The sequence below is a fragment of the Tachyglossus aculeatus genome, chromosome 15, assembly GCF_015852505.1.
Source record: "Tachyglossus aculeatus isolate mTacAcu1 chromosome 15, mTacAcu1.pri, whole genome shotgun sequence".
Lineage (NCBI taxonomy): Eukaryota > Metazoa > Chordata > Mammalia > Monotremata > Tachyglossidae > Tachyglossus > Tachyglossus aculeatus.
In genome coordinates, this window is record NC_052080.1 from 15,020,078 (window position 1) to 15,046,529 (window position 26,452).

Below are 26,452 nucleotides of genomic sequence, written 5' to 3' on the forward strand. Positions count from 1 at the left end.
TGATCACCTTGTTACCTCCCCAGCACTTAGAACAGTGCTTGGCACATAGTAAGCGCTTACTAAATGCCATCATTATTATTATTCTCTGGGCCTCAATGATCTCATCTGGAAAATGGGGATTGAGATTGTGAGATTATTATTCTCAGGGCGTCAGTGACCTCATCTGGAAAATGGGGATAAAGACTGTGAGCCCCACGTGGGACAACCTGATCACCTTGTTACCTCCCCAGCGCTTAGAACAGGGCTTGGCACATAGTAAGCGCTTACTAAATGCCATCCTTATTATTATTATTATTCTCGGGGCCTCAGTGACCTCATCTGGAAAATGGGGATAAAGACCGTGAGCCCCACGGGGGGGAACCACCTGACCACCTTGTATCCCTCCCCCAGGGCTTAGAACGGTGCTTGGCACATAGTAAGCGCTCACTGAATGCCATTATTATTATTACTACTACTAATAATAAATGTGGATTGGATGAGTGGAGGAGGAAGAGGAGGAGCTAGAGGAGGAGGAGGAGAAAGAGGAGGAGCAGAAGAGCGGCCGCGGAGGAGCCACAAGCAGAGGACGGGAGGAGGAGGAAAAAGGGGAAACCGAGGCACGACCCAAGTCACCTTCCTCCCAACGCAACCAACGGCGGCTAAGACGCCCTCTCTCCATGTCCTGAAAAGTAAGTGCCAGAGCCAGGGGGAGAAATTAGAAATAATCCCTGCCTTCCCTCCTTTCCTTCTATATATATTACATACACACACACACACACACACACACACACACACACACATATATATATATATACATACACACATATATATATACACACACACATATATATATATACACACATATATAGATGTATATATGAACATATATAGAATATATATAAACATATATAGATGTATATATAAACATATATAGAATATAGAATATATATAAACATATATAGAAATATAGAATATATATTCTATATATGTTTATATATACATCTATATATGTTTATATATATTCTATATATGTTCATATATGCATCTATATATGTTTATATATATATAAACATATATAGATATATATGAACATATATAGATGTATATATAAACATATATAATAAATAAATCAATAGAGTAATAAATCCGTACAAACATATATACATCTATATATATATATGTTTATATATACATCTATATATGTTTATATATACATCTCTATATATATGTTTATATATACATCTATATATCTGGAAAATGGGGATAAAGACTGTGAGCCCCACATGGGACCACCTGATCACCTTGTTACCTCCCCAGCGCTTAGAACAGTGCTTGGCACATAGTAAGCGCTTACTAAATGCCATCCTTATTATTATTATTATTCTCTGGGCCTCAGTGACCTCATCTGGAAAATGGGGATTAAGACTGTGAGCCCCCCATGGGACAACCTGATCACCTTGTTACCTCCCCATCTATATATATAGGTGCATATATAAACATATATAGATGTATATATAAACATATATAATTGTATATATAAACATATATATATATAGATGTATATATGTTTGTACGGATTTATGACTCTATTCATTGATTTATTTTCTTTGTACCTCTTGGTTCTGCTTATTTTACTGCGTTAATCTGTTCCGTTTCGTTGCCCGGCTCCCCCCCTCCCAGACTGTGAGCCCGCTGTCGTCTTGCACGTAGTAAGTGCTTAACAAATACCAAAATAATTATTATTAGATGTTTGCACGGATTCATTACTCTATTTTATTTGTACATATTCATTCTACTTATTTTATTATGTTAATATGTTTTGTTTTGTTGCCTGTCTCCCCCTTCAAGCCCGCTGTCGGGTAGGGACCGGCTCTAGATGTTGCCAACTTGGACTTCCCAAGCGCTCAGTACAGTGCTCTGCCCACAGGAAGCGCTCAGTAAATACGATTGGATAATAATGATGGCCTTTATTAAGCGCTTACTATGTGCAAAGCACTGTTCTAAGCGCCGGGGAGGTTACGAGAAGCAGCGTGGCTCAGTGGAAAGAGCCCGGGCTTCTGAGTCAGAGGTCATGAGTTCGAATCCCAGCTCAGCCACATGTCTGCTGTGTGACCTTGGGTGAGTCACTTAACTTCTCTGAGCCTCAGTTCCCTCATCTGTAAAATGGGGATGAAGACTGTGAGCTCCATGTGGGACAACTTGATCACCTTGTATCCACCCCCAGCGCTTAGAACAGTGCTCTGCACATAGTAAGCACTTAACAAATGTTATTATTATTATTATTATTATTATTATTATTATTATTATTATTATTATAAGGTGATCAGGTTGTCCCACGGGGGGCTCACGGTCTTAATCCCCATTTTACAGATCAGGGAACTGAGGAACAGAGAATAATAATGATGCCATTTATTAAGTGCTTACTATGTGCCAAGCACCGTTCTAAGCGCCGGGGAGGTTACAAGGTGATCAGGTTGTCCCACGGGGGGGCTCACGGTCTTAATGCCCATTTTACAGATGAGATAACTGAGGAACAGAGAATAATAATGATGGCATTTATTAAGCGCTTACTATGTACAAAGCACTGTTCTAAACGCTGGGGAGGTTACAAGGTGATCAGGTGGTCCCACGGGGGGCTCACAGTCTTCATCCCCATTTTCCAGATCAGGGGACTGAGGAACAGAGAACAATAATTATAGCATTTATTAGGCGCTTACTATGTGCAAAGCACTGTTCTAAGCGCCGGGGAGGTTACAAGGTGATCAGGTTGTCCCCCGGGGAGGCTCACGGCCTTAATCCCCATTTTACAGATGAGGTCACTGAGGAACAGAGAATAATAATGATGGCATTTATTAAGCGCTTACTATGTGCAAAGCACTGTTCTAAGCGCTGGAGAGGTTACAAGGTGATCAGGTTGTCCAATGGGGAGGCTCACGGTCTTAATCCCCATTTTACAGATGAGGTCACTGAGGAACAGAGAATAATAATGATGGCATTTATTAAGCGTTTACTATGTGCAAAGCACTGTTCTAAGCGCTGGAGAGGTTACAAGGTGATCAGGTTGTCCAATGGGGAGGCTCACGGTCTTAATCCCCATTTTACAGATGAGGTCACTGAGGAACAGAGAATAATAATGATGGCATTTATTAAGCGCTTACTATGTGCAAAGCACTGTTCTAAGCGCTGGGGAGGTTACAAGGGGGGCTCACAGTCTTAATCCCCATGGAAAGAGCCCGGGCTTTGGAGTCAGAGGCCGTGGGTTCAAATCCCGGCTCCGCCACTTGTCAGCTGTGTCCCTTCACTTCTCTGGGCCTCGGTTCCCTCATCTGGAAAATGGGGATGAAGACTGTGAGCCCCCCGTGGGACAACCTCATCACCCTGTAGCCTCCCCAGCGCTTAGAGCAGTGCTTTGCACATAGTAAGCGCTCAATAAATACGATTGATTGATTGATTGATGAGCCAATACCAACATCAGTATTATTATTATTACAGATGAGGGAACTGAGGAACAGAGAAGTTCAGTGACTCGCCCAAAGTCACACAGCTGACAGTTACCACTGAGGGAACGGTCATGCTTCATATTAGTACTTAATAGTCTTTTAGACTGTGAGCCCACTGTTGGGTAGGGACTGTCTCTATAGGTTGCCAATTTGGACTTCCCAAGCGCTTAGTACAGTGCTCTGCACATAGTAAGTGCTCAATAAATACGATTGATGAGGCTGATGATGATCCCTGTCCGACGTGGGGCTCACGGTCAATCAATCAATCAATCAATCAATCGTATTTATTGAGCGTTACTGGGAGCAGAGCACTGTACTGAGCGCCTGGGAAGCCCAAGTTGGCTCACGGTCAATCAATCAATCAATCGTATTTATTGAGCGCTTACTGGGCGCAGAGCACTGTACTGAGCGCTTGGGAAGCCCAAGTTGGCAACATAAAGAGACGGTCCCTACCCGACAGTGGGCTCAGAGTCTAGAAGGAGGTCCCCATTTGACAGATGAGGAAACTGAGGTCCGGAGAAGCAAAGGGTTTCGCCCTAGGTCACAAGTGCGGAGCCAGGATTCGAACCCGGGTCCTTCCGATCACCCAGTGCGTGGCACGCAACGCTTGGCCCAGAGTGGCGTTCAGTAAACACCACTCGGATTAGTGGGAACCCGTTAGAACGCCAGGAGGCAGGAGAAAACAGCCCCATTCCCATTTCCAAGATGGGGAAACTGAGGTAAGACAGCGACTGCGTCCAGCCTGTTAGCCTGTATCTTCTCCGGCGCTTAGACAGTGCTTGACACGTAGTAAGCACCCCACCAGAAGCGTGGCTAGGGAACCAGGAGGACTTGGGTTCTGATCCCGGCTCCACCACCTGTCTGCCGTGTGACCTTGGCTGAGTCACTTCCCTGGGCCTCAGTTACCTCACCTGTAGAATAATAATAATAATAATAATGGCATTTGTTAAGCGCTTACTATGTGCAAAGCACTGTTCTAAGCGCTGGGGAGGATAGAAGGTGATCAGGTTGTCCCACTTGGTGCTCACAATCTTAATCCCCATTTTACAGATGAGGTAATTGAGGCCCAGAATGGGGATTAAGACCCACGTGGGGCACCGACTCTGTTTTACCCGATTAGCCTGTATCTGTCTCAAATAAGCGCTTCACAAATACCATTTAAAAATGTTATTAATGTTAATGAGACCTCAGGGACCTTTAGAAAAAAAAAGGTATTTGTTAAATACTAATGTAATAATAATGAGGGCATTTTGTTAAGCGCTTACTATGTGCCAAGCACTGTTCTAAGCGCTGGGGGGATACAATAACAATAAAAATGATGGAGACAGACGACAAAATACGTAGTAATAATAATACTGGCATTTTGTTAAGCGCTTACTATGTGCCAAGCACTGTTCTAAGCGCTGGGGGATACAATAATAATAAAAATGATGGAGACAGATGACAAAATAAGTAATAATAATAATGATGGCATTTTGCTAAGCGCTTACTATGTGCCAAGCACTGTTCTGAGCACTGGGGGGATACAATAATAATAAAAATAATGGAGACAGATGACAAAATAAGTAATAATAATAATAATGATGATGATAATGGCATTTTGTTAAGCGCTTACTATGTACCAAGCACTGGTCTAAGCACTGGGGGGATACAATAATGATAAAAATGATGGAGACAGATGCCAAAATAAGTAATAATAATAATAATAATAATAATAATAATAATAATAATAATGATGGCATTTTGTTAAGCACTTACTATGTGCCAAGCACTGTTTTAAGCGCTGGGGGATGCAATAATAATAAAAATGATGGAGACAGATGACAAAATATGTAATAATAATAATGATGATGGCATTTTGTTAAGCGCTTACTATATGCCAAGCACTGTTCTAAGCGCTGGGGGGGGATACAATAATAATAAAAATGATGGAGACAGATGACAAAATAAGTAATAATAATAATGATGATGGTATTTTGTTAAGCGCTTACTATGTGCCAAGCACTGTTCTAAGCACTGAGGGGATACAATAATAATAAAAAGATGGAGACAGATGACAAAATAAGTAATAATAATAATAATAATGATGATGGCATTTTGTTAAGCACTTACTATGTGCCAAGCACTGTTCTAAGCCCTGAGGGGATACAATAATAATAAAAATGATGAAGACAGACGACAAAATAAGTAATAATAATAATGATGGCATTTTATTAAGCGCTTACTATGTGCCAAGCACTGTTCTAAGCGCTGGGGGATACAATAATAATAATAAAAAATGGAGACAGATGACAAAATAATAATGATAATAATAATAATAATAATGATGATGGCATTTTGTTAAGCGCTTACTATGTGCCAAGCACTGTTCTAAGCCCTGAGGGGATACAATAATAATGAAAATGATGGAGACAGACGACAAAATAAGTAATAATAATAATAATAATAATAATAATAACAACAACAACAACAATAATAATAATAATAATAATGGCATTTGTTAAAGACTTGCAGTGTGCCAAGCACTGGGGGAGACGCCAGGGGCTCACCATCTCCATCCCCATTTTACAGATGAGGAAACCGGTGAAGTGAAATGACTCGCTCAAGGTCACACGCCCGGCGGGTGGCGGACCCCGGGTTAGAGCTCAGGTCCTCCGCTCTCTCCGCTAGGCCACACCGCCTCTCTAGACTGTAAACTCGCTGCGGGCGGGGAATGGGTCCGTTTACTGCTGTATTAGATCCCCCCCCAAGCGCTTAGTACAGTGCTCCGCACACAGTAAGCGCTCAATAAATAGGATTGACCGACTGACTCCCTTGGGAGCGCTTGACACCGGTCTCCGTGGTTTGTTGTCTGCCTCCCCCTTCTCTAGAGAAGCAGCGTGGCCCAGCGGAAAGAGCCCGGGCTTTGGAGTCCGAGGTCATGGGTTCAAATCCCGGCTCCGCCACTTGTCGGCTGGGTGACTTTGGGCAAGTCACGTCACTTCTCTGGGCCTCAGTTCCCTCATCTGTCAAATGGGGATGAAGACTGGGAGCCCCCCGTGGGACCACCTCATCACCTTGTAACCTCCTCAGCGCTTAGAACGGTGCCTGGCACAGAGTAAGTGCTTAATAAATGCTATCATTATTATTCTTCTATTCATTCAGTCAGTCAGTCGTATTTATTGAGCGCTCACCGTGTGCAGAGCACTGTACTAAGCGCTTGGGGAATCTAGAGACGGTCCCTACCCAACAGCGGGCTCACGGTCTAGAAGGGGGAGACAGACAACAAAACCAAGCATGTAGACGGGTGTCAAAGTCGTCGGAACTAATAGAATTAAAGACTTAGAATTGAATAATAATAATAATAATAAGAATAATGGCATTTATTAAGCGCTTACTATGTGCAAAGCACTGCTCTAAGCGCTGGGGAGGTTACAAGGCGATCGGGTTGTCCCACATGGGGCTCCCAGTCTTCCAGATGAGGTCACTGAGGCCCAGAAAAGTGAAGCGACTCGCCCAAAGTCACCCAGCTGACAAGTGGCGGGGCCGGGATTCGAACCCGTGACCCCGGACTCCAAAGCCGGGGCTCTTCCCACTGAGCCGCGCCGCTTCTAGGCCGCTCGCCCGTCACGAGCGGCCTCGAAAGCGGGGAGGGGAACCCCGGGCGACTCGGCCGGGGGAAGTTGGCGAGACGGGATTAGTGGGCGAGAGAGGTATGGGGGTGGTCTTGCCAACTCGAGCGCTCAGTAGATAGTCGGTGGCTATTTCCTGCTCCCGGCCCGAAGGAAGAGGGACGGGGTGAGGAGACGGTGGCTGGAAGAAGAAGACGCCTCTTCTGACATTCTTGGGCTTACCTGTCAGAGCAGGGGGAGGCTCTTGTTGTTGACTCACCCCGTGGGCCAGAGGATGTGTGTGTGTGTGGTGTTTTGGGGTTTGGTATTTGCTAAGCGCCTACTACGTGCCAGACACCCTACTAGGCCCTGGGGTGGATAATAATAATAATAATAATGGCATTTATTAAGCGCTTCCTCTGTTCTAAGCACTGGGGAGGTGACAAGGTGATCAGGTTGTCACTGTAAACCCCCCGGCGCTTAGAACAGTGCTTTGCACATAGTAAGCGCTTAATAAATGCCATTATTATTATTATTAGGATTCTTCGATTCTAAGTCTTTAATTCTATTTGTTCCGACGACTTTGACACCCGTCTACACATTCGGCTTTGTTGTCTGTCTCCCCCTTCTAGACCGTGAGCCCGTTGTCGGGTAGGGACCAGACGTAGATGTTGCCGACTTGGACTCCCCAAGCGCTTAGTACAGTGCTCTGCACACGGTGAGCGCTCAATAAATACGACTGACTGAATGAACGAACAGAAAAATAATAACGATAGCATTTATTAAGCGCTTACTACGTGCCAGGCACCGTTCTAAGTGCTGAGGAGGTGACAAGGTGATGAGGTGGTCCCACGGGGGGCTCCCAGTCTTCATCCCCATTTGACAGATGAGGGAACTGAGGCCCAGAGAAGTGACGTGACTCGCCCAAAGTCACCCAGCGGACAGTCGGCGGAGTCGGGATAGAAAATAATCCGGTTGGACACGGTCCCGGCCCCACGGTTTTAATCCTCCATCAATCCTGGCGCGCTCACTGCGCGCCGAGCGCTGTACTAAGCGCCCGGGAGCGGGCAACAGTATGCCACAGGCGCGTTCCCCGCCTACCGCGGGCCGACAGTGTGGAGGGCCGTCTAGAAGACTCCGCCAAGGCCTCCGGGCCTGCAGTAAGCGCTCAATCAATCAATCAATCAATCAATCAATCGTATTTATTGAGCGCTTACTATGTGCAGAGCACTGTACTAAGCGCTTGGGAAGTACAAATTGGCAACCCATAGAGACGGTCCCTACCCAGCAGTGGGCTCGCAGTCTAAAAGGGGGAGACAGAGAACAGAACCAAACATACCAACAAAATAAAATAAATAGGACAGAAATGGACAAGCAAAATAAATAAATAAATAAATAAATATATAAATAGAGTAATAAATATGTACAACCATATATACATATATATAAATACGACGGGATGAACGAATCTGACATTCCCCGGGCGATTCGGCCGGGGGAAGTTGGCGAGACAGGATCAGCGGGTGAGAGAGGTATGGGGGTGGTTTTGCCAACTCGTGTCCCCTCCCGAGCGCTCAGTAGATAGTCGATGGCCGCTGTTTCCTGCTCCCGGCCTCCGGTCAGCCTGCTTGGAACCGTGCTTGGCGCCTAACAAATACCGGAACGATTATCCTGTTTCACCCTGACCGTCCTCCTCCCGCCCCTCACAATGGAGGCAATTTATAATTTATAAAGCGCTTACTGTGCGCAAAGCACTGTTCTAAGCGCTGGGGGGGTACAAGGTAATCAGGCTGTCCCACGGGCGGGCTCACAGGGTTCATCCCCATTTTACAGATGAGGGAACTGAGGCTTGGAGAAGTGAAGCGACTTGCCCCAAGTCACCCGGCTGACAGTTGGAGGAGCCGGGATTTGAACCCACGACCTCGGACTCCAAAGCCCGGGCTCTTTCCATGGAGCCGCGCTGCTTCTCCCAGTTAATCAGTCCCTGTCCCATAGGGGAGTTACGATCTGACTAGGAGGGAGAATTACTAGCAACTGTTGAATTATTACCCCAGATCGCTATTATAATTATTCATTTTATTCTCATTTCTAGCAGTTTCCTTGCTCCTTCTTCCCCACGCATTCCCCTCGAACCTGAAGCAAATTTAAAACGAATTTAACGCAACCCGCAAAAAGCTGGACCACGAGGACACAGGCATATGTATCTTAGTTGAAATTCAGATTCGTTCTTTTTTTGCGAAACAATTGCGATGTACCGGGCATTAAACACTGGGGTAGGTGAAGATAGGTTCGACACGGTCCGTGTCCCACATCATCATCATCAATGGAGAACTTTAAGTGGCTCAGTGGAAAAGAGCCCGGGCTTTGGAGTCAGAGGTCATGGGTTCGAATCCTGCCTCCTCCACATGTCTGCTGTGTGACCTTGGGCAAATCACTTAACTTCTCTGAGCCTCCGTGACCTCATCTGTAAAATGGGGATTAAGACTGTGAGCCCCACGTGGGACAACCTGATCACTTTGTATCCCCCCCAAGCGCTTAGAACAGTGCTTTGCACATAGTAAGCGCTTAACAAATGCCAGCATTATTATTATTATTATCAATCGTATTTATTGAGCGCTCACTAGGTGCAGAGCACCATACTAAGCGCTTGGGAAGTACAGATTGGCTTGGGACGTACCACATGGGGCTCACAGTCTCAATCGCCATTTTACGGATGAGCTAACTGAGGCACAAAGGATTGAAGTGACTTGCCCAAGGTCAGACAACAGACAAATAATAATAATAATAATAATAATAATGATGGCATTTATTAAGCGCTTACTATGTGCAAAGCACTGTTCTAAGCGCTGGGGATGTTACAAGGTGATCAGGTTGTCCCACGTGGGGCTCACAGTCTCAATCCCCATTTTACAGATGAGGGAACTGAGGCACAGAGAAGTTAAGTGACAAATGGCAAATGGCAAGCGCTTAGTACAGTGCCCTGCACGTAGTAAGCGCTCGATAAATACGATTGATCGATTGATTTGGTTGACTCTCGAAGAACCAGCCGATTAGCGTGTCATCGAAATCCACCTTTTAAAATCGATCTCGACGAGTCGGTGCCCTCGTCCTCATCCCGCTCCCTTCCCACCGCAGGGGACGTCTCCGTGGGGACCGCGATGGGCCCGGCGCCGGCCTCCTCGCCCGGAAATCCGAGGCTGGCGCTCCGGCGGAAGGAATACGCCAACTGGATGGCCGAACTGCCCCCTCGGCTGTGGACCGTCCCTCTTCACCACCTCTCCATCCCAGGTGAGGGGACGACGGCCTCAATCCTCTCCCCCTTCCTCTCCCCGACCCCGCGAGGCCCCGCTTTCACCGACGAGGAGGCGGGGGGAATGGGGGAGACGAAGGGGAACCGGACCCCCCGCCTCCGTGGGAGCCGCCGAACCGGCCGGGCCCCATTTTGTGGAAAAGTTGGCTCTTCCCACCAGCTGTGTTTGAATTTCCTACTCTCCAGGCCCGGGGAATGCTTGCTTTCTGCTCTCCGGCGGCCCGGCCAAAATGAGCGTCCTTCACCCCGGGCGGCTCTCGCCACGATTACACTTTGGCCCCCCGTCCCGACAAACCCACATCGAGGCCCGCGTGCGATCGCCAAGTAGCCGGGTCAGCCCCCGGGGTGGCCATTCCCGGATTTTTGGCGGGAAGATCCCGGGCCTGGGACTTAAAAGGATCCGGGTTCTGATCCCGGCCCCGCCGCTCTGCTGTGGGACCTTGGGCGAGCCGCTTCACTTCTCCGGGCCTCGGTTCCCTCAGCCGGAAGACGGGGATGAAGCCCGTGAGCCCCGATGACCTCGTATCCCCCCCGGTGCTTAGAATCAATCAATCGTATTTATTGAGCGCTTACTGTGTGCAGAGAAGTCCAAGTTGGCAACATATAGAGACCGTCCCTACCCGACAGTGGGCTCACCGTCTAGAAGAACAGTGCTTGGCACAGGGGGAAGCGGCGCGGCTCAGCGGAAGGAGCCCGGGCTTTGGAGTCCGAGGTCACGGGTTCAAATCCCGGCTCCGACGGTTGTCAGCTGTGTGACTTTGGGCAAGTCGCTCCACTTCTCTGGGCCTCAGTTCCCTCATCTGGAAAATGGGGATTAAGACTGTGAGCCCCACGTGGGACAACCTGATCACCTTGTACGCCCCCAGCGCTTAGAACAGTGCTTCGCACATAGTAAGGCTTAACAAATACCATCATTATTATTATTAATATTACAGAGTAAGCACTTAACAGATACCACAGTTGTTATTATTGTTATTATTAACAAGTGCTTTTTGTCCCAACTGATCACCTTGTATCTACCCCGGTGCTTAGCACGTAGTTTACTGCGTAGTAAACGCTTAACAAATACCCTAAAATTAAAAAAAAGGAGACCTGGGTTCTAATACTCGCATTCATCCGTTCATTCAGTCGTATTTATTGAGCGCTGACGGTGTGCAGAGCACTGTACTAAGCGCTCGGGGGAGGACAGTACAACAATAATAGACACGATCCCTGCCCGCGACAACAGGTTACCTCCTGAATCACCTGTAACTTCTAGGGCCGTGCTCTTTCCGCTTAGCACATGCCACGGTTACTACTTTTCCTCCTCAGTAAATGCCACAGTTCCTGCTTTCCCCAAAAGCACTGTGCTAAGCGTTCAGGGGAGGACGGCACAACAATAATAGACAAGATCCCTGCCCGTGACAACACGTTACCTCTTGAATCACCCGTAACTTCTAGGCCCGTGCTCTTTCCACTTAGCAGATGCCACGGTTACTACTTTTCCTCCTTAGTAAATGCCACGGTTCCTGCTGTTCCCAAAAGCACTGTACTAAGCGCTCAGGGGAGGACGGCACAACAATAATAGACACGATCCCTGCCCCCGACAACAGGTTACCTCCTGAATCACCTGTAACTTTTAGGCCTGTGCTCTTTCCACTTAGCAGGTGCCACGGTTACTACTTTTCCTCCTTAGTAAATGCCACGGTTACTGCTTTTCCCAAAAGCACTGTACTAAGCGCTCAGGGGAGGACTGCACAACAATAATAGACACGATCCCTGCACGTGACAACACGTTACTTCCTGAATCACCCGTAACTTTTAGGCCCGTGCTCTTTCCACTTAGCAGATGCCACGGTTACTACTTTTCCACCTCAGTAAATGCCACGGTTCCTGCTCTTCCCAAAAGCACTGTACTAAGCGCTCAGGGGAGGACGGCACAACAGTAATAGACACGATCCCTGCCCGCGACAACAGGTTACCTCCTGAATCACCTGTAACTTTTAGGCCTGTGCTCTTTCCACTTAGCAGATGCCACGGTTACTACTTTTCCTCCTTAGTAAATGCCACGGTTCCTGCTTTTCCCAAAAGCACTGTTCTAAGCGCTCAGGGAAGTACTATACAACAGTAATAGACACAATCCCTGCCCACAACAACACGTTACCTCCTGAATCACCTGTAACTTTTAGGCCCGTGCTCTTTCCGCTTAGCAGATGCCACGGTTACTACTTTTCCTCCTTGGTAAATGCCACGGTTACCGCTTTTCCTCCTTAGTAAATGCCCCGGTCACTGCTTTTCCCAAGTCTTCCAGAGAAGGATGCCTCGCCAAACAGCCTTTTCCCAGGAGAGGCGGGGGAGTGTTTGGATTCTTCTGCGGGAAGGCACGGTCGAGGGGGGTCCGGAGGCCGACTGGGGGCTGGAAACGGCAGGGGGTTCCCCTCGGGTTTTCAGGGAGCCACGACACGATGACGTACTGTTTGAACAAGAATTCCCCCGTGTCCGAGAACGGATCGAAGCTGTTGCGGTTTCTGGTTAGGGTGGCCCCCTGCGTCGCCCGCCCGGCGGTTCTGAAGTGGTCCGTGACCCAGGTAAGCCGGCGGGCTCCGTCGCCCCAGCTCCGGGGGCGAGGGGCCGGCCGGGAGCGAGAGGGAGAGAGATGGGTCAAGCAAGAGGGAGGAGGAAATCCGATCGGAAAGGAGCCTATCCACCGCAGCGCTTAGTATAACGCTTGGGACCTAGTAATAATAATAATAATAATGGCATTTATCAAGCGCCTGCTATGTGCAAAGCACTGTTCATGATTATCGTTCTGCTCATTTTTACCTCACACCTGCCCAACCCAAGATCCAGTGGTTGACTTCATTCCGATAGCAACGACGACGGCGTCTGTTAAGCGCTTACTCCGTGCCGAGCCCTGTTCTAAGCACTGGGGGAGATGCGAGGGTCTTCGGGTGGTCCCCTGTGGGGCTCGCGGTCTTCATCCCCGTTTTGCAGATGAGGTCACTGAGGCCCGGAGAAGTGAAGCGGCTTGTCCAAAGTCACCCGGCTGACAAGCGGCGGGGCCGGGATTAGAACCCAGGTCCCTCTGAGGCCCGGGCTCCGGCCACTACGCCACGCTGCTTCTCACTAGACCCTCGAGGCTCCATCTCACCTGCTCCGATCTCCCCTCTCTAGACAGTCAGCCCGCTGTGGGCAGGGAATGTGCCAACTTGTACTTCCCAAGCGCCCAGTACAGTGCTCCGCACCCAGTAAGCGCTCAATAAATACGATTGAATGAATGAATGTGTCCATTGACTGTTACAGCGTGCTCTCCCAAATGCTTAATCCAGTGCTCCGCACACAGTAAGCGCTCAATAAATACCACCGATGGATTGATACGATTAAGGCCTGAACCTCAATGTCTGCCCATCCTGTTGTCTTTTACTCTCCCAAGCGCTTAGTACAGTGCGGCGCACATAGTAAGCGTTAAGAAATACCACTGACTGATTGTACCCACCCCAGTTGTTGGCAGATTCATTCATTCGTATTTATTGAGCGCCGACTGCATGGAGAGCACCGTATAGAGAGCCCGTAGTAAGCGCTTAGCGAATGCCACGGTCATCGTGATTATGAAAGTTCCCCAGAATATAAGGCCACCGAGTTACGGTGCTTAGAACAGTGCCTGGCACAGAGTAAGCGCTTAACAAATGCTATTATTTATTACGATTATTATTATTATTTTGGCGATCTGTCGATCACAGGTGCTGAACGTGACAGAGCAGCTGGATTGCGGAATCCGATACCTGGACCTCAGGATCGCTCACATGCCGGACGGCTCGGAGAAGAACCTACATTTCGTGCATATGGTCTACACCACAGCCCTAGTCGAGGTATTATAATAACATTAATAATAATAATACCAACACTGACAGTAACGCTACCGAGTCTGCTATTACTATTAGTAAGAGTAGTAATGCCAGAGGGATGGGGAGAGATGGGGATGAGGCGTGGGAGAGATGGAAGAGGGAAGAGATGGGAATGAGGTGGGGAAGGGATGGGGGAGAGATGGGGATGAGGGAGAGAGGGGAGAGAGGAGAGACTGGAGAGAGACGGAAACGAGGCGGGAAGAGATGGGAGAGAGGAGAAAGGAGAGACTGGGGAGAGATGGGGATGAGACCGGGGAGAGATAGGAGAGCCTGGATAAGAGGTGGGAATGATGAGAAGAGCTGGGGGAGAGACAGGGAAGAGGGAGAGAAGGGGAGAGGAAAGAGAGACTGGGGAGAGACGGGGATGAGGGAGAGAGTGGAGAGAGGAGTGACTGGAGAAAGAAACGAGGCAGGAAGAGATGGCTGAGAGGAAAAAGGAGAGACTGGGGAGAGATGGGGGTGAAGGAGAGAGAGGAGAGACTGGAGAAAGACAGAAATGAGGCGGGAAGAGATGGGTGAGAGGAGAAAGGAGAGACTGGGAGAGATGGGGATGAGGCGGGGGAGAGATAGGAGAGCCTGGATGAGAGATGGGAATGGGGCAAAGAGTTGGGGGAGAGGGAAGAGGAGAGACTAGGGAGAGATGGGGATGAGGCAAGGGAAAGAAGGGAGAAGAGGCCAGGGGGAGATTGATTGATAGATCGATTGATTAGAGACAGGAGAGATGGGGATGAGGCGAGGGAGAGATGGGGAAAGGAGAGACTGGGCAGAGATGGGGATGGGGTGAGGGAGAGATGGGAAGAAGGAGAGACTGGAGAGAGATGGGGATGAGGTGAGGAAGAGCTAGGAGAGACTGCAGAAAGATGGGGATGAGGTGAGGGAGAGATGGGGATGAGGCAAGGGAGAGATGGGGAGAGACAAGGAGAGGAGAGACTGGGGAGAGATGGGGACGAGGTGAGGGAGAGATGGGGAAAGGAGAGACTGGGGAGAGATGGGGAAAGATGGGGATGGGGTGAGGGAGAAATGGGGAAAAGAGACTTGGGAGAGATGGGGATGAGGCAGGGGAGAGATGGGGAAAGGAGAGATTAGGGGAGAGATGGGAGGGATGGGGTGAGGGAGAGATGGGGAAAGGAGAGATGGGAAAGATGGGGAGAGACGGAGAGGAGAGACTGGGGAGAGATGGGGACGAGGTGAGGGAGAGATAGGAGAGCTGGGGATGGGGTGAGGGAGAGATGGGGAAAGGAGAGACTGGGGAGAGATGGGAAAATATGGAGATGGGGTGAGGGAGAGATGGGGAAAATTGAGACTGGGGAGAGATGGGGATGAGGCAGGGGAGAGATGGGATAAGGAGAGATAGGGGAGAGACTGGGGAGAGATGGGGACGAGGTGAGGGAAAGAGGAGGGATGAGGTGAGGGAGAAATGGGGAAAGTTGAGATGGGGAGAGAAGGGAGAGACAGGAGAGATGGGGATGATGTGAGGGAGAGATAGGAGAGAGAGGGATGGGGTGAGGGAGAGATGGGGAAAGGAGAGATGATAGGGGAGAGATAGGGAGAGGAGAGACTAGGGAGAGATGGGGACGAGGTGAGGGAGAGATGGGGAAAGGGGAGATGAGGATGAGGCAGGGTAGAGATGGCTTTCCTGCCTGAATTTTCCGAGCTTTTCTCCCCACGGGACCCCCCCACCGTGACGAGTTTCTCCCCCACAGGACACCCTGACGGAGATCTCGGAATGGCTGCAGCAGCATCCCAAGGAGGTGGTGATCCTGGCCTGCAGGAATTTCGAAGGGATGACGGCCAGCCTGCACCAGTATCTCGTCTCCTGCATAAAAAACATCTTCGGTGACACGCTCTGCCCCCGGGGTGTAAGTGTGCGCCAAGGAGGGGCGGGGGGTCAGGGGAAAGGCCCCAGAAAAATCAAAATAAACCCCCAAATAAATAAGAAAAAAGGATCTTGTCGGGTTGGACACGGTCCCCATCCAACGTGGGGCTCACGGTCAAAGGAGGATTTAATCCCCATTTTCCAGATGAGGGAACCGAGGTATATATGCAACCGATTATTGCATATATGCCTCAGCGCTTGTGTCACGGCTGTTATCATTGAAGTTTGTCGTGTTCCTCCCTGGGTCTTTCCCCGCAAAGACCCCCGCAGTGTGACGTATTTATGTTTTCGAAGGGCTCCGTTAAGCGCTTACTACGGGCCAGGCACTGTTCTAAGCGCCGGGGCAGATACAAGATAAGCGGATCGGACACAATCCCTATTCCAAATATCGTTGGATGGTATTTGTTAAGTGTTGATTCTGCGTCGAACTAAGCTGGGACCGGTGGGGATGGAGAAAGGGAGCGAGTCAGGGCGACGCAGAAGGGAGCGGGAGAAGAGGAAGGGGACGGGGGGACCTTGGGCAAGTCACTTTGCCTCTCTGGGCCTCAGTTCCCTCATCATCATCATCATCAATTGTATTTATTGAGCGCTTACTGTGTGCAGAGCACTGCACTAAGCGCTTGGGAAGTACAAATTGGCAAAATATAGAGACAGTCCCTACCCAACAGTGGGCTTACAGTCTAAAAGGGGGAGACAGAGAACAACGCCAAACATACTAACAAAATAAAATAGAATAGATATGTACAAGTAAAATAAATAAATAGAGTAATAAATATGGACAAACAAATGGGGATGAAGACCGCGAGCCCCGCGTGGGACAATCAATCGTATTTACTGAGTGCAGAGCACTGTACTAAGCGCTTGGGAAGTCCAAGTTGGTAACATATCGAGACGGTCCCTACCCAACAGTGGGCTCACAGTCTAAAAGGGGGAGACAGAGAACGACACCAAACATCCTAACAAAATAAAATAAATAGAATAGATATGTACAAGTAAAATAAATAGAGTAATAAATATGGACAAACAAATGGGGATGAAGACCGCGAGCCCCGCGTGGGACAATCAATCGTATTTACTGAGTGCAGAGCACTGTACTAAGCGCTTGGGAAGTCCAAGTTGGCAACATATCGAGACGGTCCCTACCCAACAGTGGGCTCACAGTCTAAAAGGGGGAGACCGAGAACAACACCAAACATACTAACAAAATAAAATAAATAGAATAGATAGGTACAAGTAAAATAAATAAATAAATAGAGTAATAAATATGGACAAACAAATGGGGATGAAGACCGCGAGCCCCGCGTGGGACAATCAATCGTATTTACTGAGTGCAGAGCACTGTACTAAGCGCTTTGGAAGTCCAAGTTGGCAACATATTGAGACGGTCCCTACCCAACAGTGGGCTCACAGTCTAGAAGAGTGTGCTTCTAGCAGAGCAGTGCCCGGGCACGTAGTAAGCGCTGACCAAATACCATTATTATTTTATTATTATTATTATTACCCCGCCGTCGGTCTGCATCCCAGGAGTTCCGGAGCCTGCAGCAGCTGTGGAAGGAGGGCTACCAAGTCATCGTCTCCTACGAGGACGAGGAGACCGTCAGCGGGCACGGGGAGCTCTGGCCCGCCGCTCCTTACTGGTGGGGCGACAAGGTCAAAGCCGACGACCTCGTCCGCTACTTAGAAGCCAGGAAAGACGACGGGCGACCAGGTAAGGCCTGACATCGACCGACCCGTCGGCCGGCCGCCAACCCCCGGCCTACGACCGTGTTTTCTTTTCACGTTTTGGTCCCAGTTTATCTGTTTTAGGAAGTAGGTTTATTTTATTAGAACATCTTCATCTCCAGGTGAATATATATAGGTTGACTAAAATGTTAGGAGAGGGACTGTGTCCAACACATCTCTATATTAATTTCTATTCTATTCGTTCCTAATTATGTTATGTACAGTATATAGGGTGACTAAAATGTTAGGAGAGGGACTGTGTCTAATATGTATGTGTGTCGGTGTCTAATGTAGATATAGATATCTATATTAGACACCGACACACGTACACACGCACATATAATGTTAGGAGAGGGACCATGTCCAACCTATATATTAATTTCAATTCTATTCATTCCTAATTATGTTATATACAGTATATAGGGTGACTAAAATGTTAGGAGAGGGACTGGGTCTAATATAGATGTCTAATATGTATGTGTGTCGGTGTCTAATAGAGATATAGATATCTATATCTCTATTAGACACCAACACACGTACACACGCACATATAATGTTAGGAGAGGGACCATGTCCAACCTATATATTAATTTCTATTCTATTCATTCCTAATTATGTTATATACAGTATATAGGTTGACTAAAATGTTAGGAGAGGGACTGTGTCCAATATATATCTATATTAGACACACACACACACACACACGCACATATAATGTTAGGAGAGGGACCATGTCCAACCTATATATTAATTTCTATTCTATTCATCCCTAATTATGTTATATACAGTATATAGGTTGACTAAAATGTTAGGAGAGGGACTGTGTCCAATATATATCTATATTAGACACAGACACCCACACACACACGCACATATAATGTTAGGAGAGGGACTGTGTCCAACTTATATATATATTAATTTCTATTCTATTCATTCCTAATTATGTTATATACAGTATATAGGTTGACTAAAATGTTAGGAGAGGGACTGTGTCCAATATATATCTATATTAGACACAGACACACACACACGCACATATAATGTTAGAAGAGGGACCGTGTCCAACCTATATATTAATTTCTATTCTATTCATTCATAATTATGTTATATTCAGAATATAGGTTGACTAAAATGTTAGGAGAGGGACTGTGTCCAATATATATCTATATTATCATCATCATCAATCGTATTTATTGTGCGCTTACTATGTGCAGAGCACTGTACTAAGCGCTTATATTAGACACAGACACACACACATGCACATATATTGTTAGGAGAGGGACTGTGTCCAACCTATATATATATATATATATATTAATTTCTCTTCTATTCACTCATAATTATGTTATATACAGGATATAGGTTGACTAAAATGTTAGGAGAGGGACTGTGTCCAATATATATCTATATTAGACACAGACACACACACACACACATATAATGTTAGGAGAGGGACCGTGTCCAACCTATATATTAATTTCTATTCTATTCATTCATAATTATGTTATATTCAGAATATAGGTTGACTAAAATGTTAGGAGAGGGACTGTGTCCAATATATATCTATATTATCATCATCATCAATCATATTTATTGTGCGCTTACTATGTGCAGAGCACTGTACTAAGCGCTTATATTAGACACAGACACACACACATGCACATATATTGTTAGGAGAGGGACTGTGTCCAACCTATATATATATATATTAATTTCTCTTCTATTCACTCATAATTATGTTATATACAGGATATAGGTTGACTAAAATGTTAGGAGAGGGACTGTGTCCAATATATATCTATATTAGACACAGACACACACACGCACATATAATGTTAGGAGAGGGACCGCGTTCAACCTATATCCATATTAATTTCTATTCTATTCATTCATAGTTATGTTATATACAGTATATAGGTTGACTAAAATGTTAGGAGAGGGACTGTGTCCAATATATATCTATATTAGACACAGACACATACAAACGCACATATAATGTTAGGAGAGGGACCGTGTCCAACTTATATATATAAATTTCTATTCTATTCATTCCTAATTATGTTATATACAGTATATAGGTTGACTAAAATGTTAGGAGAGGGACTGTGTCCAATATATAATCGACACAGACACACACACGCACATATAATGTTAGGAGAGGGACTGTCCCCAACCTATATATAAATTTCTATTCTATTCATTCATAATTATGTTATATACAGTATATAGGTCAACTAAAACGTTAGGAGAGGGACTCTGTCCAATATATATTAGACACAGACACACACACGCACATATAATGTTAGGAGAGGGACTGTGTCCAACCTATATCCATATTAATTTCTATTCTATTCATTCATAATTCTGTTATATACAGTAGATAGGTTGACTAAAATGTTAGGAGAGGGACTTAATATATATCTATATTAGACACACACACGCACATATAATATTAGGAGATGGACTATGTCCAACCTATATACATATATATATTAATTTCTATTGCATTCATTCATAATTATGTTATATACAGTATATAGGTTGACTAAAATGTTAGGAGAGGGACTGTGTCCAATATATAATAGACAAAGCCACACACACGCACATATAATGTTAGGAGAGGGACTATGTCCAATCTATATATATATATTGATTTCTATTCTATTCATTCATAATTATGTTATATACAGTATACACGTTGACTAAAATGTTAGGAGAGGGACTGTGTTCAATATATAATAGACACAGACACACACACGCACATATAATGTTAGGAGAGGGACTGTGTCCAACCTATATCCATATTAATTTCTATTCTATTCGTTCGTAATTATGTTATATACAGTATATAGGTTGACTAAAATGTTAGGAGGGACTGTGTCCAATATATATCTATATTAGACACAGACACACACATGCACATATAATGTTAGGACAGGGACCGTGTCCAACCCATATCCATATTAATTTCTATTCTATTCATTCATAGTTATGTTATATACAGTATGTAGGTTGACTAAAATGTTAGGAGAGGGACTGTGTCCAATATATATCTATATTAGACACAGACACACACAAACGCACATATAATGTTAGGAGAGGGACCGTGTCCAACTTATATATATATATATATAAATTTCTATTCTATTCATTCCTAATTATGTTATATGCAGTATATAGGTTGACTAAAATGTTAGGAGAGGGACCGTGTCCAATATATAATAGACACAGACACACACACGCACATATAATGTTAGGAGAGGGACTGTGTCCAACCTATATATATTAATTTCTATTCTATTCATTTGTAATTATGTTATATACAGTATATAGCTTGACTAAAATGTTAGGAGAGGGACTGTGTCCAATATATATCTATATTAGACACACACACACACACACACACGTGCACATATAATGTTAGGAGAGGGACTGTGTCCAACCTATATCCATATTAATTTCTATTCTATTCATTCATAATTATGTTATATTCAGTATATAGGTTGACTAAAATGTTAGGAGAGGGACTGTGTCCAATATATATCTATATTAGACACAGACACACACACACACGCACATATAATGTTAGGAGATGGCTGTGTCCAACCTATATCCATATTAATTTCTATTCTATTCATTCATAATTATGTTATATGCTAACATAAATGATTAGGTTGACTAAAATGTTAGGAGAGGGACTGTGTCCAATATATATCTATATTAGACATAGACACACACATATAATGTTAGGAGAGGGACTATGTCCAACCTATATATATATATATATATATATATTTCTATTCTATTCATTCATAATTATGTTATATACAGTATATAGGTTGACTAAAATGTTAGGAGAGGGACTGTGTCCAATATGTATCTGTATTAGACACAGACACACACATATAATGTTAGGAGAGGGACCGTGTCCAAGCTATATATATATATATATATATATATATGTATATATACAGATAGATTTTCATTCTATTCATTCATAACTATGTTAAATACAGTGTATATTTTTATACATTCTATTTACAATATGTTTACATTTATTTACAATTATGTTATATATTTTATGTGTTCAATTTATAATTATTTATATATACTACTACTAATAATAATGGCATTTATTATGCGCTTACTATGTGAAAAGTAATGTTCTAAGCGCTGGGGAGGTGACAAGGTGATCGGGTTGTCCCACGTGGGGCTCACAGTCTTCATCCCCATTTTACAGAGGAGGTCACTGAGGCCCAGAGAAGTGAAGTGACTTGCCCGGAGTCACCCAGCTGACAAGTGGCGGAGCCGGGATTTGAACCCATGACCTCTGACTCCAAAGCCCGGGCTCTTTCCACTGAGCCACGCTGCTTTTCTTATATATCAATATATATAGGTTGGGCACAGTTCCTGTCCCAAATGGGGTTCCCAGTCTTAATCCCCATTTTACAGATGAGGGAACTGAGGCACGGAGAGGTGAAGTGACTTGCCCAAGTTCTCACTCACCCACACTCCCCCTTTCCCTGGTATATATTCATTCATTCAGTCGTATTCATTGACTGCTTACTGTGTACACAGCACTGTACTAAGCACTTGGGTATATCTGTAATTCATTCATTCATTCATTCATTCATTCATTCATTTCTATTAATGTCTGTCTGCCCCTCTAGACTGTGAGCTCGTTGTGAGCGGGAATGGGCCTGTTTGTTGTTCTGTTGTCCTCTCCCAAACGCTTAGTACAGAGCTTTGCACAAAGTAAGCGCTCAATAAATACGGTTGAATGAATGAATACACATACTCATATAATATATATGAATAAACACACACACATATAGAATATATATGAATAAAAACACACATATATGAAAAAATGCTCACATATGGTTATATATTTGTATATGTGTTTGTGTGTGTGCATGTATATATATAATATGTATATGATGGATTGATGGATACATATGAAAATATATGATGGCTATATGCGAATATGAATAAAATGTTCATATTCCTCCCCCTCTAGACTGCCAGGTCATTATGGGCAGGGAATGTGTCTGATCACTCTCCTATATTGTCCTCTCCCAGGCGCTTAGTACGGTGCTCTGCACATAGTAAGCACTCAATAAATACCATTCAGTGAGATATAGATATAGATCTATTTATGGATCCTAGGTGTAGCTATGTAGTATATATATACACACATATACATATATAGGGATAGAGCCGTATCATATTAATATAAAATATTAATATATAACATAATACTAATTATTTATAGTACATATACTACTCTATCCCTATATAGATATATTAACATATATTATAAATAATATTAACATATAAAATTATATATATACACACAACCCTATCCCTATATAGATAGATAGAATATTAACATATAATATTATATATAATATTAACATATAATATTATACATATACACACACTACTCTATCCCTATATCTACACACACATATATAGGGATAGAGTAGTGTATACATACATACATACACATACTATATGTAAAATTTTACACACACACACACTATATGCATACATATACTATATAAAAATTATATATACTGTATACATAGACATACTATATATAATATATATATATATACACACACACATACATACATACACACACACACTACTCCCTCTATAGGGATAGAGTAGTATATATATATATATATATATATATATATATATATATATATATATATATATATATATATATATATATGCTGCTATATATATTATTATATATACACCTCTATAGGGATAGAGTAGTGTGTGTGTGTGTGTGTGTGTGTGTGTGTGTACATATATATATATATACTGCTATATATACTACTATATATATTATTATATATACACACACTTCATATATATATATATATGTACACACATATATATACACACACACACACACACACACTCTCTTTCTCTATATATAAGGATAGAGAGAGAGCTATGTAGTCCTATATAAAGGCAGAGTGGTTAGACATGTTCCCTGCCCCACAACGAGCTTACAGTCTAGAGGGGGAGGCCGCTATTAATAGAAATAAATCAATTAGGGATATGGACGTCAGTGCCGTGGGGCGAGGGTGGCGGGCGATGAAGGGGAAAGACCCAAATGCGAGGGAGAGGGAGTAGGGGAGATGGGAGCTTAGTTGGGAAAAGCCCTTTGGAGGAGACGGGAGCCGCTCGTCTGCTGTGTGACCTTGGACAAGTCACCGCACTTCTCTGCGCCCCAGCCCCCTCATCTGTACGATAGGGATGAAGACCAGGAGCCCCATTTGGGCCAGGGACCGCGTCAAGTCCGGGCATCGCGTAGTTATCTCGGCGCTTATACAAATACCAGGAGAAATGAAAAGAAAAATAAAATACGGCGTTGAAGGGGGGGAAGAGCGGTGGTCCGTCAGAGATTGAGGGGAAAGGGATGGAGTTCCGGAGGAGGAAGTAAGATCCTTACAGGCAAAAACAACACTCTAATAAGTGCCAGTAAAATGAAAAAAATGGCACTTCTTGTGACACTCACGAGGATTACTTCCTCAAAACCCCAGGGAAAGCGTTAGCTTCCTTAGCGGCCGAACTTCCCCTCTCCCCCCCTCACTTGTTCGTTCGGTCGTATTTATTGAGCGCATCCCGCGTGCAGAGCGCTGGACTAAGCGCTCGGAAAGGGCAATTCCGACGGGTACCCAACGACGGGCTCATGGTCTCGAAGGGGGAAGACAGACGACAAAACGAGCCGACGTCAATGGCACCAAAATAAATAGAATTATAGATATATGCGCGTCATTATTTACCGTGGGCACAGCACTGTGCTAAGCGCTTGGGCCAGTAAAGGAGAACAAGAAACGGACACCGCCCCGCCCACAACGGGCTTCCTGTCTAGAGGGGCGAAGCGGCGGGACCGCGACGTCTTCCCTCTGTCTCCTGGTTCATTTCGGCGTGGCCGGGAGTCCGCAGGTCACGGGTTCTAATCCCGGCTCCGCCCCTCGTCTGCTGCGTGACCTTGGGCGAGTCACGTCACTTCTCTGAGCCTCAGTTCCCTCATCCGTAAAATGGGGATCGAGACTGCGAGCCGTGCGCGGGGCCGGGGCTGCGTCCAGTCCAGTTTGCTCGTGTCCACCCCAGCGCTTAGTACGGTGCCCGGCACACAGTAAGCGCTTCGTAAATCCCGGCCCCGCCACTCGTCAGCTGTGTGACTCTGGGCAAGTCGCTTCACTTCTCTGGGCCTCAGTTCCCTCATCTGGAAAATGGGGATGAAGACTGTGAGCCCCCCCCCCGTGGGACAACCTGATCACCTTGTAACCTCCCCAGCGCTTGGAACGGTGCTTTGCTCATAGTAAGCGCTTAATAAATGCCATTATTATCATTATTATTACCATAATGATCATTCTCAGTCCAGTCTAGAGGATCGAGCGACAGGACCGTGACGTCTCCGCCCCGTCCCCCGTCTCGTTTCAGACGGACTTTTCGTGGCTGGGATCAACCTGACGGAAAACCTGCGGTACATCCTGGCGCACCTGTCCGGCTCCTTGAAGGAGATGACCCTTCCCAACCTGCCCCGCCTGGAGGCCTGGATTCGGGGTCAGATCCCCGGCCCGGGATTCAAGTGCACCAATATCATCGCCGGAGACTTCGTCGGGCTCGATGATTTCGTCGGGGACGTCATCCGTCTGAATGAAAAGCTTCTCAGACCCTGAGCGGTGGCTCCGTTTGCCATTCATTCGTTCGGTCGTCTTTAGCGAGCGCTCGCCGCGTGCACAGCGCTGGACTCGGCGCTTGGGAGAGGACACCGGGATGCCGGAACGGACGCGTTCCCTGCCCGCAAGGAGCCGGCGGTCTAGCGGGGGAGACGGGCGTGAATAAAGACTTCAGCGGGGTGGGGCTGGAGTGAGTCGGGACGCCGCGGAAGGGAGTGGGAGAAGGGGAATGGGGGGGCTTAGTCTGGGAAGGCCTCCCGGAGGAGCTGGGCCTTGGATAAGGCTTTGAAGCGGGGCGTCTGTAGGATCGGAGGAGGGCGTTCCGGGTCGGAGGCGCAGTGAAAAAGTCGGAATTAGAAGAGCGTAGCGGGCGGGCCGGGTTGGATTCGGAGAGTAGTGAGGTGAGGCAGCCCCTCTCGGGTGGTACCTGGAGAGTTCCCAGTACTCTACCGGTCCCCGCTACGGGAGGGAGAGTCAGGCGGAGGCTTATCCGATCCATCCTGGCCCGGCCGGTGGCTAGCGAGCGGAAGGCCGTCCGCTACAAGGCAGAACTCCCCCGGGCCGGGCGGCGGCGGCGGCACGGGAAACTCAAGTTGACCGCACGGCGGTCAACCGCTTCCGTACTTTTCCCGAGAAAACGACGGATCCGCTGCCGGAACGACGGCGGGCGGCAGCGCGGGGCGTTCTGGGAGCGATGCGCCCGTGGCGTCGCTCCGGGTCGGAGACGACTCGCGGCGTGAGACGAGAGGCGAGGTGGGAGGGGGCGAGGTGATGGAGGGGTTGGAAGCCGACGGCGAGACGTCTCTGTTCGACGGGGAGGCGGACGGGCAACCGCTGGAGGTTTTCGAGGAGCGGGGCGACGGGTCGGGAACGTTTTGG

General features: G+C 46.2%; 1 protein-coding gene across 1 annotated transcript; it reads left to right on the forward strand.

Moving 5' to 3' along the window:
- The first annotated feature begins 534 nt into the window (after nucleotides 1–534).
- PLCXD1 (phosphatidylinositol specific phospholipase C X domain containing 1) lies at nucleotides 535–25,673 on the forward strand. The gene is made up of 7 exons (XM_038757024.1): nucleotides 535–668; nucleotides 10,205–10,357; nucleotides 12,810–12,946; nucleotides 14,099–14,227; nucleotides 15,967–16,122; nucleotides 17,664–17,847; nucleotides 25,335–25,673. Exons 2-7 carry the CDS (start codon nucleotides 10,228–10,230, stop codon nucleotides 25,571–25,573), a joined length of 975 nt encoding a protein of 324 aa, XP_038612952.1. The 5' UTR covers nucleotides 535–668; nucleotides 10,205–10,227; the 3' UTR covers nucleotides 25,574–25,673.
- Nucleotides 25,674–26,452: the final 779 nt, after the last annotated feature.